Source organism: Triticum urartu, chromosome 4 (genome assembly GCF_003073215.2).
Source record: "Triticum urartu cultivar G1812 chromosome 4, Tu2.1, whole genome shotgun sequence".
Lineage (NCBI taxonomy): Eukaryota > Viridiplantae > Streptophyta > Magnoliopsida > Poales > Poaceae > Triticum > Triticum urartu.
This window is the reverse complement of record NC_053025.1, coordinates 41,893,271-41,906,597: the sequence shown is the minus strand read 5'-3', so window position 1 is coordinate 41,906,597 and position 13,327 is coordinate 41,893,271. Positions and strand designations below refer to the sequence as shown.

The window sequence follows — 13,327 nt, the reverse complement described above, 5'->3', positions numbered from 1 at the left end:
TAAAGGAAATAAAACTAGGAGCTAGCTCTCCAATTTCAGACAAGATAGGTGCTATCACCGACTGGTCGATGTAGCGAGTATTCCAGAGGTTAACTGCCTCTAGACAGTCGGTCTCCATGATCACATGCGTGTAGCCTCGCAATATTGCGAATCTCACTTCTTCCTTCAGCGCCAAAGCCTCCGCGATGAGGGGGTCCGTGACACCTGAGAACGGCTTACACCATGCACCCTTGAATCCCGATGAAGAGCGTGCAACACCCCCCAGCCCTGCATTCCTGCCGTCGAGATGAACAACGGCATCTGTATTAATCTTTATGTATGGGTTATCAGGGGGTTGCCATCCATAACCCGGCAGTGGTGAAGTGAGCTGCCCGGGTATATCCAAAATGGCGAGATCCTCTCGTATTTTCCTTACTGAAGAGGCTGGATCCCACCCTTCCTTGTCATGAGTCAATCGATTGCGAGACATCCATATTGCCCACATCACAGTGATGAAAATAGCCCGGCAACGATCCCGCGTTCCGTGGCTTCGATCAGGCGATCGTAACACGGCATATTTTCAGGCACAAGCTAGACAACGGAAATGAACTAATCGTATATCGGGTCTCAAGAGAAACGATGGTTCTACTTGTGCCAATGAAACAGAGGATAAGGCTGAGATATTAGCATTTTATCAAGCACTTTACACCTCGCAGGGTGCCAATGACACTGATGTGCTGTTATCGCATGTGCCCACTCGGGTCACGCCGGAGATGAATGAACTTCTGAGCAAACCCTATGAGTCAGCCGAGGTTCAGCATGCACTGTTCCAAATGGCTCCATCTAAGGCGCCGGGGTGGATGGCTTTACGGCGGGTTTTTTCCAACGCCACTGGAAGTTGCTCCAAGACGAAGTAACACAAGCGGTGCTGGCTTTTCTTAATGGAGGTGAACTACCAGTGGGTCTCAACGACACATCCATCACATTGATCCCCAAGGTACGTCACCCCCAAAGCATCTCACAATATCGACCAATTGCTCTTTGTCCGGTTTTATACAAATTGGCGGTAAAGGTTATAGCTAACCGACTGCGAGTATGCATGGACGATATTATCAGTGAGGAACAAAGTGCTTTCGTCCCAGGTCGTCTGATCACAGATAATGTTCTCGTTGCCTTTGAAAGTGTTCATACGATGAAGCGACGGAAGAAAGGGAAGAACTACACTTGTGCGATCAAACCTGACATGATGAAGGCTTACCATAGAGTCAAATGGCACTTTCTAGAAGCCATACTCTTGAAGCTGGGTTTCAATGCTAATCTGGTCAGGCTGATCATGAAGTGCGTCACGTCTGTTAGGTTCTCTGTACGCGTGAATGGAGAACTGCAACCTTATTTCAACCCATCCAGAGGGCTTCGGCAGGGGTGCCCAATCTCCCCTTATTTGTTCTTGCTCTGCGCCGAAGGTTTTACCTCACTTCTGAAATACTACGGGGACTCTGTTGACAGGGGTATCCGAGTGAACTTCAGATCACCATGGGTGAATCACCTGCTATTCGCTGATGATAGACTCATCTTCATCAAGGCGAATGAGGAGAGCGCGGCTAGGCTGAATGATATCCTTGCAATATATGGGGATGCTTCTGGACAGTGTGTCAACAGGAGTAAGAGCTCTATATTCTTCAGCCCAAACACGCCGACGGCTCTTAGACAAAGATTGAAGCAACATCTTGGAGTCCAAGTTGAAGCTTTTTCAGAACGCTACGTCGGTCTACCCACTGCTATTGGCAAGATAAATAGTGGAACCTTTGAATATTTGGTGGATCGGGCACGAGGCAGCATGCAAGGCTGGGCAGAAAGGCTGTTTGCTTGCGCCGAAAGAGAGACACTTTTAAAATCCATTGTTCAGGCCATTCTGACGTTTAGCATGAGTTGCTTTCTGTTAACAAAAAAGGTGTGCAAAAGTCTCACCTCGCTCATGGCAAAATTCTGGTGGGGCAGCTCAATTGACAGGAATTCCCTTCACTGGATCGCGTGGGAGAAACTTGCTACACCCAAGTGCAAAGGTGGAATGGGATTCCGCGACTTTCGTTTGTTTAATCTGGCGCTGTTGGGGAAGCACGGATGGCGATTTATGATGAATCCTAACTCCTTGTGCGCCAGGGTTATGAAGAAGATACTTTCCTGACTCGGATTTCCTTCATGCAACGGTTCCCAAGTCCTCCTCGGCTACCTGGAAGGCGATTATTGCAGGCCGGGAAGCTCTACAAACCGGGCTGATGAAGCGAGTCGGATCCGGTACTTCCATCTCCGTATGGGAAGATAAGTGGATTCCCTCCACGATATCAATGACTCCACTGCTGCGTCCAGCAAATACGGCGTTCTAGATCGTAAACGAGCTGATTGACACAACTAACTGGACATGGCGTCAGGAGTTGGTGCGAGGGATCTTTATAGCACCCGATGATGCCGCCATTCTTAACATACCACTGCGGCAGGGCGGCAGCGAGGATATTCTGGCTTGGGCACATGAGAAATCAGGCATTTATTCTGTTAAATCGGCATATCGAGCTCTAGTGAATCAAAAAGAGCGTTTGGCTCTAGATGAGGGGCAGATTACCGGCACTTCAGTGGATCAACAACAGATGTGGAATGCGGTATGGAAACTTAAAGTAGTCCCAAAAGTCAGAGTGTTCTGGTGGTGAGTTTTGAGGGGCATCATTCCGGATGAGTGCACCCTAAGGTATCGCCACATAAAAGAAACAAGCATGTGCAAGATCTGCTTGGCTATGGACGAGGACTTACAACACGCCCTGCTGCATTGTACGCATGCGCGTCGTTTTTGGGAGGAGGCTCGACTTATTTTTGAAATTCATCTGCCACGTCTCCATCCTCACACATAGGCAAAGGATATCCTTTGTGAATCCCGGTTCTCTGATAAAGATTGGGCTATTTTCAGCATGACGATTTTTTAACTATTTACTACGAGAAGATTTGTCCGGTTTCAGTGAGGGAGAAGCGATGTGGCGGCATACCTTTGGCTCATTTTAGTGCTTGTCATCGTCGCTATGTGGTCTATGAACATGAATGTTTTATTCTCGTGTTCTTAATACTTCCACGATGTTCCAGCAGGTATTATACGCACACAAGTATATGTTTAAGATACTAGGATGTTTGATGCACCGTTATTAAAACACCATGTGATCAAATGTTACCATGATATCACAGACGCATGTGAAATTATTGCACGGAGGCGTTTCACTATAGCACATAGATTTGGGTCAGACGACCCCGAAGGGAGCAGATTCGTCTCCCATGCCGCCCACCGACGGCTAGCACGAGCGTCATACAGATCACAGGCCTCTCACTACACGCGTCTCCCAGGCATGATACCAGCCCGACACCCGACGCCCGCCCCTCACGTTGCGCTGCATGGAGGTACACGTACCACGCGACGTGGCAACCCGTTGGACAGCGCGACCCTGCTCAAACGGTCTATAAAAACAGCGCCACCGCCATTGCCTCAATCCATCGGCATCCAGTTGACAACTCAATTCAATCCACCGTGAGCCACACCCAAGAACACACTCACCGCAGCAAGCAGTCCGTGAAGCGATGGCGCATTTCCAGGGCCAGCAGCACGGCCACCCGGCCACCCGCGTCGACGAGTACGGCAACCCTGTGACGGCCGGCCACGGCGTCACCGGGACCGAAGGCTTGGGGCACTTCCAGGGCCACGGCCAGCAGCACGGCCACCCCACCACCCGCCTCGACGAGTACGGCACCCCGGTGACCGCCGGCCACGGCGTTGGGCTGGGATCCACCGGCACGGGAGTGCACGGCGCTGGGCACGGTGGGTACGGGTCTACCGGCACCGGCGCCCACGACACTGGCGGCCACGGCCGCCAGGTGGGATACGGTGCCACTGGCACAGGCACCCACGACGCTGGGGGCTATAGAGGCTCTGGAATTGCCCCTCGGCACGGCGCCACCGACGCTGGGTTTCACGACGCCGGTGGTTTGGACACGCGGCATGCCGCGACCGGTACCCACGGCACAGGGCACACCGCCGGCCTCGGCGGCACCGGCACAGGGATGACCGGGACCCATGGCACAGGCCACACCGCCGGGCTCGGCGGCACCGGCACAGGGATGACCGGGACCCATGGCACAGGCCACACCGGCACAGGGATGACCGGGACCCATGGTACAGGCCACACCGCCGGGCTCGGCGGCACCGGCACAGGGATCACCGGGACCCATGGCGCAGGCCACACCGGCATAGGGATGACCGGGACCCATGGCACAGGCCACACCGCCGGGCTCGGCGGCACCGGCACAGGGATCACCGGGACCCATGGCACAGGGCACACGGCCGGGTACGACGCCACCGGCACCGGGATCACCGGGACCCATGGCACAGGGCACACGCCCGGGTACGGCGCGACCGGCACCGGGATCACCGGGACCCACGGCGCCGCTGGCACACACCCTCATGGTGGGCTACCCGAGCACAAGACTCGTGGCATCCTCCACCGCTCTGGCAGCTCCAGCTCCAGCTCGGTACATAAGCAGATTCCTTGCTTACATTGTGTATGATCCTACCAATCTTTAGTGTACTCACTTGTTTTCTCTCGTCGATTGTGCAGTCATCCTCCGAGGACGACGGGATGGGCGGCAGGAGGAAGAAAGGCATGAAGCAGAAGATCAAGGAGAAGCTCCCCGGCGGTAACAAGGAGCAGACCACAGCCACCGGCGGCTACGGGCCAGGGTACACGGGGACCACCGGCACAGGTGGGCCAGGGTACACGGGGACGACCGGCACCGGCGGGACCTACGGAACCACTGAGGGGACACACGAGAAGAAGGGCGTCATGGAGAAGATCAAGGAGAAGCTCCCTGGCGGGCACAAGGACACCCAGCCGCACACCACCGCGACAGGCGGCTACGGGCATGGCACCACTGGCACCGGCGGCGGCTATGGTACAGGCACCACCGGCACCGCGGGGACGCACGGCGCCACTGAGGGCACCCACGAGAAGAAAGGCATGATGGAGAAGATCAAGGAGAAGCTCCCCGGCGGCCACCACTGAACTGAGCCTAACTTGCCTCGGCCTCGGGTTCAGTCCAGTGAAGAATAAAGACTCGAGGAACCGCCGTGTGCACAATCTAAGGGCATAGTGTTAAGTTTTTCATGTCATCTTTTTTCTCCGTGTGATAGATGTTGCAGTACTGTGACATGGACTGGTTTCTAAGTACGTTTTGTCTGGTTGGTTCGCCCTTTTTTTATCCGTGTGATGGATGATGGATGTTGCAATACTGTGATGAGCTACAACAACTACTATGCTAATGGGAAGATTGTTAGCGTCGCTCCCAACCTCCAGCATTCGTTCGGACGTTTTCGGTGCGCATCTCATTGCATCCTAAAAGACTAGTCTGAAGGGAGCGTGGCACTCCTTATAAGGTGGTCCTAGCCTCTTCCCATATCCAAGATGAGACTAAAGTCGTTGGCAACGCCCAATGGCCAGCGTCTCTGACAAAGATCTGGCTTGGTATCAATAGCGAAGTATTTGGAATATTTTGAATTGTTGCTGTTCCACCCATCCACCTTGCAGCTTGCAGAATCATCTTACAGAATCCTTCCAGTCCAAATTGCGATACATCCAGATACTTGTTTTTTTTTTAGCAGTTGCGATACATCCAGATACAGAGTATATAAGGGCGAGTATTTTTTGTTGAGGGGGATATAAGGCGAGTTACAGGAGTAGGGCATCTGGGAGACCGAGCAAAATTCAAACTGAAGAGTTTTATTTTTTTTAGAAAAATATACATCTTGTATGTCCTGTAAAATTTCAGGATGAAATAGAAAATCATGCAGTTTTTATCAAGAAAGAATGAACAGTACATTTGCTAAAAGGCCTCATATTTACAAGTTGACCTAAACATTTCACGCATGTATATTAGTATGTCTCTAGGTATATGTGTATTGTTTGAAAAAAAAACCCTAAGACGTTTGATTTTGATATAGTTTTCAAATGAAGACCTCCATTTTGACATTTTTGGAGTTACAAAGCCTAATGGAGCCCAAACTTGGCTTACAAAGTATGTAAGGGTTCGGTACAAGGCTTTACAAGGGCGCATCCATTTGACATTTTTGGAGTTACAAGGCCGAATGGAGCCTAAACTAGGCTTGCAAGTATATAAGGGTGAGTTACAAGGCCTAACAAGGGCCCAAACATAGACATGCCAGATCTCTCTTGTTACGAACCGGTTGGGAAGACCGGTCCAATGAGCTTCCCTTAGTTGTCCTTCAGGGTCAGCGAATAGACAGGTACAATGTACCTCATGGCGTGACCTATAGTTGGGCCGGCTCAAGTAACTCCTACATTTAGTTTTTTTTTCTGTTTTTGAAAAGGATGGAGAACCGTCCCGCACCATTTTTCGTTTTATTTTGGTTTATTCTAAATTTTTTATTTTGTTTTTTATTTTCGTTTTTCATTTATGCTTTTACTTCTTTTACTTCAATTAAACATCCAAACAGAGCGTTAGGTTTTTTTCTTTTTCTTTTTATTTTTGCTATTAAATTTTTATTTTTTGAGGAACAATTGTTTAAAATCATTAACCTATTTTGGGACCGCGAATATTTTCTATTTTCCTGGACATTTCTTTCAAATCATGAACATATTTTGAAACCGCAAATATTTACATTTGTTTAAAATCATGATTATTTTTTAAATCTCATTTTTTTTTGAAAAATATAAAACATCTTATGAATGCATGGACATTTTTCAAACTCTTATTTTGTTGAATATGCCAACAGTTTGTGATTTTCCAAACTTTTTTTTCAAAACCATGAACATTTTTTAAATACATGATCCATTTTTCAAAGCCACACAAAGTTTGCACCCATGAAAAATTTATGATCTCCCAGATTTTTTTTCTTTCAAAATTTTGAACAAATTTCCAAATTCATGAACATTTTTTGAATATGTGACTATTGTTTTTGAAAATCATGACCACCTTTTGAATTCACGAACACTTTTTTTAAATCATAAGCATTACTTTCAAATTTGCAAAGACAAAATGTTCACAATTTTAAAAACATATCCGACAAACAAAAATATTCGCAAATACTTTTTCAAAACCATGAACTTTTTTTTGAACAATCGAACACTTTTTCAAAATCACTACTTTTTTTAATCCACGATTTTTTATGATTTGCCGGACTTTTTTTAAAGCATGAACATTTTCAAAATAAGCGAACATTTTTTTAGATTTGTGAACTGAAAAAAAATACTAGAAAAGACTAAAAGAGAAAAAATATTCAAAATAGAAAAACGAAAGAAAAACTGAAGCAGGCCGAAAGGAAAAAATAGAAAAAAAATCAAAAAACGGACACGGAAATCAATGTGCGCTGAATGATTTTTTTTGTCTTTTAGACAAACGAACGTGAAAGTGTGTAAACGCGAGCCAGCGGACATTCGAAAAAAATGCAAGCAAGTTGTAGTTAGCCCAGCACAGCACCGACGTTGAACTTGCTCACCCTATATGATTACTCGCTTTTCATCACGCTGGTCACGAAATGGAACTCCCCTCCTTTCCATCATTTAGTTTTGGCTTGTAACCAGAGCATGTGGGAACTTTTGACATAGGGACTCAAAATATTCCCGAGTTTTTTTTTTCAAGTAGCATTCTGTAGGCCAACATCACTTCATTCGAGAAGCACTTAGGTCGCCTTCCGATGATCTTGCCGACGAATGTGTCAATGGAGAACCTTGATGCACGGACTCAAAATCTTCCCAAGTAGCATTACGTGGCCATCATCGCTCCATTCGATAAGCACTTGCGCCACCTTGTGATGATCTTGCTGACCCATCATCACTCCATCCCACGAGCACTTGTGGTTCGTCCCCAGAGATGAAGGGATCCGGCTTGTCTGCTCCCTCTTCATATTCTCATTCATGCTTCCACCTTATCCTACGGCTGTTTTTTTTTCTTTTTTTTTCTAATCTAATCATCTTCCCTCCTGATTTTAAGGGGATGGAGTCGGCCCTTACTTTGTTCCAATCAAATCAAGCCACGTATGCGGGAGCACGGATGGGCGCACAAGCAAGGAGCAGGTAAGTCTCGTCCGAGATGAAGATGCTCAATCTGGATAGATCTTGTTTTGGACCTGATTGCAGCTCTTGTTTCCAGTCCGGGGTCCTTCTTGAAAATTCAAGGACTTAGGTGTTATATTTACTTAATTCGAGTCCTTGTATGAGCTTTGAGATGTATCTCCTGATATAGAACCTGATAAGCGTTACATGTGTGGCACGAACACATGGCACCTCCGAATGTTTTTGATAACGCGAGGATGACAACTTTAATTATGAAGCGTGGCAACTTTATTTTTGGATGACAAGTTTCAGTTATTTTTTAAGTTTGTGTACACGCAGAGGAACGGAGAAATTTCTTCTAGACGCCAACCCCGCGAAGGCACCGTGCGAAGTTCCTTTTCTCTTTTTGACGTCGGCACCGTGCGAAGTTTAGTTAACGTGTCGTGCGAGCTGGTCAATGAGCTGTTGGGCAAACGCGGCCCACAGGTGCACAGACACGTCATCGGGGCAAATCCAGCCGTCCAGCTGCGCCCAGGCCCTACACACGCCGTCCGATCCATCATTCCCGTGCGCAGCATCGCCGGTTCCGACAATCAGAGGGTAAACCGAGGCACGCACGCGGATTCTTCCACCGCAGCCTCTGTATTAGTAGCAGCCGCCTACGCGATTTTCCCCAACCGCCAACGCCCCAACTGCGAACACGGCGAGAAAATTCCTCCTCCGCCGCCGTTGTTCGGTCAGATCTCGCTTGCTTCTAGAAGCTTCCACCCACCCGGCGCGGGATGTCAGAGGGGCCCCCTCCCGCGGCGAACGGCGGGGCCGTGCGCCAGAGGCGGAGGCGATGGTGGGCGGCGGCGGCGGCCCTCCTCGTGGCGCTCCTCGCCGTGGCCGTGAGCTCCCGCAGCTTCCCCTCCATTTCGTCCCTCTCGCGCGGCGGAGGCTGCGGCTGCCCCGTAAGGCTCCCCCCGCCCCTGGTCTCGTGATTTGGCCTTCTGCTCCGGGAGGTTTTGATCTGACGACGTGGTTTTGGGGCGGCCGGTGCTGCGTGTTTCGTCAGGGTGCCAGGAAGTACACGGGGATGGTGGAGGACTGCTGCTGCGACTACGAGACGGTGGACGCCATCAACGAGGAGGTGCTCAACCCGATCCTACAGGACCTCGTCGCTCTGCCCTTCTTCAGGTACTTCAAGGTAAGCAAATTTTGCTCTTCTGTTTTTTAACGGTTTTTTTTTATGTGTGACCTGGCTTATGGGAAGTGCATATTGTGATGTTCCGATGTTAAGAACTGTGATAGCCAGCTCCACATGTTAGAGTTATGTAGCAGCGTATATTTGATCGGAGCATTTGCTCCATAACTATGGAGCCAATTTTTTCGCCCTGCTATTTGTATAACGGAATTGGATATATATGTGGGAGACTGGTCACAACTGTATAATTCTCCACTAGGTTGCTGCACTTTATTTACTACAATGTTCTGGCTTGCATTAATACGGTGCCATTTTTTACTTGTCAATTGGGCTGGATGTGGAAAAAGAGTGCTGGTTGCTTGATTAGAGCATTAAGCTCAAGGATCAAACCTTTAGGGCATTTTGACGTTAGCAATATAAAGAATACATCCTGATATGGAGGACTGAGCATAATATGATGATAGCTGTTGGGTCTGTTAGGGCGACTTGTGGTTCCCTATCCCTTTCTTTTGTACATCATTCTTAGCTCGGATAAGGTTGATGGCCTTTTAGCCAATTGATAGAGCATCGAACCAGTTTTTCTTTTTTTAAGGATAAGACATTGATATATGTTTGTTATTTGATGTTGCTGCTGCTAAGGATAACATAGCCAATGTTACATGTTTTGTGGTTACTATAATTGTTAGCTACTGTATGATTGTACAGAGATGCTATCCCTGAAAATCAACATTACAACCATTCATTTATTTGTTCTAAGTCTTGGGTTATTTATTTCCTTGTTTAGGTTAAGTTGTGGTGTGACTGCCCTTTTTGGCCTGATGATGGCATGTGTCGGCTCAGGGACTGTAGTGTATGCGAGTGCCCAGATAATGAATTTCCCGAACCATTCAAGAAGCCTTACAGTGGCCTTTCTCCTGAAAACATGATCTGTCAAGAAGGAAAACCAGAAGCCACGGTTGATAGAACCCTCGACACCAAGGTTTTCAAAGGGTGGGTTGAAACCGATAATCCATGGACATCAGATGATGAGACGGATAATGGTACATTGTTTACCCTCCTTTTTGTACATCGTTCTTCCTTCAATTCTTTTTTATGCGTCCCTGAAAATCTGATGATTAACAAAAATTTATCCCTGTTCCAGCTGAGATGACTTATGTGAATCTTCAACTTAATCCTGAACGTTATACTGGTTATACTGGTGATTCAGCTAGAAGGATATGGGACGCTATCTACAAAGAAAATTGCCCAAAATGTAAGCATATGTTCTCCGTTTTTTCTCACATGTCCATTCTGACGGCAGTTGACCTATAGAATCCTTTGTTTGTAAGTACATTATGGCTGAATCCACAACATATTAAATGAATCATTGATGTGCCTGTAAGTTGCATGATCCTTCCCTTAGAGAATGCACAACAATTCAAACTAAGTTTACTTGTGTGGTTGTGCTCTAAGATTAAGATTGGATGGTTCCTTCTGTGGTATACTTATACTCCCTCTGTCCGAAATTACTTGTCGCAGAAATGAATAAAAACAGATGTATCTAGAACTAAAATACATCTAGATACATCCATGTCTCCGACAAGTATTTTCGGACGGAGGGAGTATATAACAAAAGGAAGTACCTTCAAGTTTGGACAGGGGTGCGTGGAAGCTCGCTATCCATGTGCCAGAGCCATGAGTTGGTCGCGCGATCTTATGGGTTTCACCTCTAGCCTACCCCAACTTGTTTGGGACTAAAGGCTTTGTTGTTGTTGAAGTACCTTCAAGTTTCAGTCTGCTGGCAGTGCTCTAAACAACCGCTTATGAGCAGTGTGTGTTGCTTATTTATTTCTCTTCTATGGTAATGGTACATAGGGATGCAAAGCAGGCGGGTTTGAGCGCTACTCCCTCCGTAAAGAAATATAAGAGCGGGTTTGAGCGCTCTTATATTTCTTTACAGAGGGAGTACATGATAGTACAAATTCGTCTCTAGTTTAGTGCTAATCATCTGGCCAGAAGTGAACTGATTTGCGGATATGTGGGACGCCCGCTTGCATCCCTAATGGTACAGTTGCCTGTCCTAGCCAAGTTGAATGGTGTAGTGTCTAGCGTTGCTTATATCACTACAATAGTCTGGACAAGCATTAGTCAAACTTCATTTATTTTCGCAGATCCTTCAGAAGATATGTGCCAGGAGAAGAAGGCACTTTACAAGCTAATTTCAGGATTGCACTCCTCAATATCTGTACATATTGCTTATGACTATCTTCTTGATGAATCCGCTAACTTGGTATCTATCTACTACTCTACACTTAGTTTGGTGCTTATTAAACGATTTTTGTACTTGATTTGACAAGTTTGGTGTATATGATTACAGTGGGGACATAACCTTTCGTTGTTGCATGACCGTGTTCTGAAGTACCCAGAGCGTGTCGAAAATCTGTACTTCACATACCTATTTGTTCTTCGGGCAGTGACTAAGGTTCCCATTTCTTCCTTGATTAAAACTTAATCTTTGATTTTAAAGATTAATCTGTCGAGTTGCTTTGGCCTAAAGCTTGTCGTGAGTGACAATTTGTTTGCTATCTTTTAGGCGGCAGATTACCTTGAGCAGGCAGAGTACAACACTGGCAATCCTGAAGAGGATTTGAAAACACAATCTTTAGTGAGGCAATTGCTTTACAACCACAAGTTAAGATCTGCATGCCCATTACCTTTTGATGAAGCAAAACTCTGGCAAGGTGAAAATGGCCCTGAGTTAAAGCAGGAGATCCAGAAGCAGTTTAGAAATATCAGGTATGTGCCTTAATCTCTCTGCTTTAATTTATATTATGCGTTTCACTAACATGAAACCGTACCCACTGCAACATTTTGTTTACAGTGCAATTATGGACTGTGTTGGTTGTGAGAAGTGTCGATTATGGGGAAAGCTTCAAGTTCTTGGGCTTGGAACAGCGCTGAAGATTCTTTTTTCTGTTGATGGAGAGAACAATTTGAATCAACAGGTATGCTGTTCATTTGCAGTTTATTCGCAACCGCTTTGCAATGTATAACTTAATAGTATAAGGTATATGATGTATGATTGGTGAGAGTAGTCTTCGTCGTACCGTCTTTATACGACACTAGCTCACAGTTCATGATGCTTTGCTGTATTGTTTTCTACATTTCCTATGGAATAACAGGTTTTACCTTTTGAGTTCATTTAGATGTCAATTTGTCTAATAATGTTTCATGGTAATCATTCAGTTCCAGCTGCAGCGAAATGAGGTCATTGCACTGGTAAATCTTCTGAATAGGCTGTCAGAATCTGTCAAGTTTGTACATGAAACAGGATCGTCCAGCCAGGAAATCATTAAACAACAGAGCTTTTCACCTTTGCAAAAGGGTGCTTCCTGACCAAATGTGAAACCGTAAGTGTTCTCTCCTGCTCTTCAGTGGTATAGATTTGTTGTCCTGACTTTGATTCCTCACGTCCTTGTTTTTCTATCTATTTGTTTTTACAGGTATTCTGCAAAGATGCAAGAGGGCAAGTTGTTTTTATAACTCCTCTTCTCCATACTGGGAAAGTGATGTACATGCAGGGAGCTGCTTCCTAGGGTTCTACAGATCGTAGACAAAAGATATATACTAGAAAACTTTGGAAGCCAAACAAAGACAAGTTTACCCCCTTTTTTCTTTCAGTTTTAGTGGGACATATCCCTTTCAAATTTTGTATGTAGTGTAGACTCCACCTCTTTTCTGTCGAACTTCCAGTTAGCAACATTTTATCTTTCCTCAGTTGACTGATAATACATATGAATGCTGACAAGGTAAGGCCGTTTGTCAATCCAAACGGTTGGTATGTTTTGTCGACTTGATTATATGTTCTCCATCATTCTTGGAAATGACGGGAAAGATAGCGTGTGCCGTGGTCGCCAGTTTGTAAACAACTAAAATCTCATCCGAAAATGAGTTACAGAAGATGGTCACTATGATATTGGAAGATTTTATAAACCACTCCCTCTGTTCCTAAATATACATCTGTACTGAAATCTCTAAAATGTCTTATACCCCCTCCGTCCCATAATATAAGAGCGCTTTTGACACT

At 46.3% G+C, this 13,327-nt stretch overlaps 2 protein-coding genes across 6 annotated transcripts; both read left to right on the top strand.

Annotated features, from left to right (window-relative positions):
- Window positions 1-3,510: 3,510 nt before the first annotated feature.
- LOC125550526 (dehydrin DHN4-like) lies at window positions 3,511-5,252 on the top strand. Of its 5 annotated transcripts, XM_048713547.1 has the most exons (4): window positions 3,511-4,150; window positions 4,190-4,222; window positions 4,262-4,539; window positions 4,626-5,252. In XM_048713547.1, the coding sequence occupies exons 1-4, from the start codon at window positions 3,592-3,594 to the stop codon at window positions 5,067-5,069; spliced, it is 1,314 nt and encodes a 437-aa protein (XP_048569504.1). In that variant the 5' UTR covers window positions 3,511-3,591; the 3' UTR covers window positions 5,070-5,252. The 5 variants fall into 5 exon arrangements, with proteins under 5 accessions (XP_048569504.1, XP_048569507.1, XP_048569503.1 ...); XM_048713550.1 differs by having other exon boundaries at window positions 3,511-4,093; window positions 4,190-4,539; XM_048713546.1 differs by having other exon boundaries at window positions 4,190-4,539.
- Window positions 5,253-8,720: 3,468 nt separating this feature from the next.
- LOC125550525 (endoplasmic reticulum oxidoreductin-1-like) lies at window positions 8,721-13,094 on the top strand. The gene is made up of 10 exons (XM_048713543.1): window positions 8,721-9,028; window positions 9,133-9,264; window positions 10,046-10,301; window positions 10,403-10,513; window positions 11,412-11,530; window positions 11,618-11,722; window positions 11,834-12,036; window positions 12,122-12,245; window positions 12,487-12,650; window positions 12,744-13,094. Exons 1-9 carry the CDS (start codon window positions 8,858-8,860, stop codon window positions 12,634-12,636), a joined length of 1,371 nt encoding a protein of 456 aa, XP_048569500.1. The 5' UTR covers window positions 8,721-8,857; the 3' UTR covers window positions 12,637-12,650; window positions 12,744-13,094.
- Window positions 13,095-13,327: the final 233 nt, after the last annotated feature.

Excerpts from the sequence above, each read along its gene's own strand:
- LOC125550526 (XM_048713544.1), top strand. The coding sequence starts at position 3,592 with ATGGCGCATTTCCAGGGCCAGCAGCACGGCCACCCGGCCACCCGCGTC. Across the intron at positions 4,540-4,625 it reads GCAGCTCCAGCTCCAGCTCG|TCATCCTCCGAGGACGACGG; the intron begins GTACATAAGCAG and ends TCGATTGTGCAG.
- LOC125550525 (XM_048713543.1), top strand. The coding sequence starts at position 8,858 with ATGTCAGAGGGGCCCCCTCCCGCGGCGAACGGCGGGGCCGTGCGCCAG. Across the intron at positions 9,029-9,132 it reads GCGGAGGCTGCGGCTGCCCC|GGTGCCAGGAAGTACACGGG; the intron begins GTAAGGCTCCCC and ends GTGTTTCGTCAG. Across the intron at positions 12,246-12,486 it reads AGAACAATTTGAATCAACAG|TTCCAGCTGCAGCGAAATGA; the intron begins GTATGCTGTTCA and ends GTAATCATTCAG.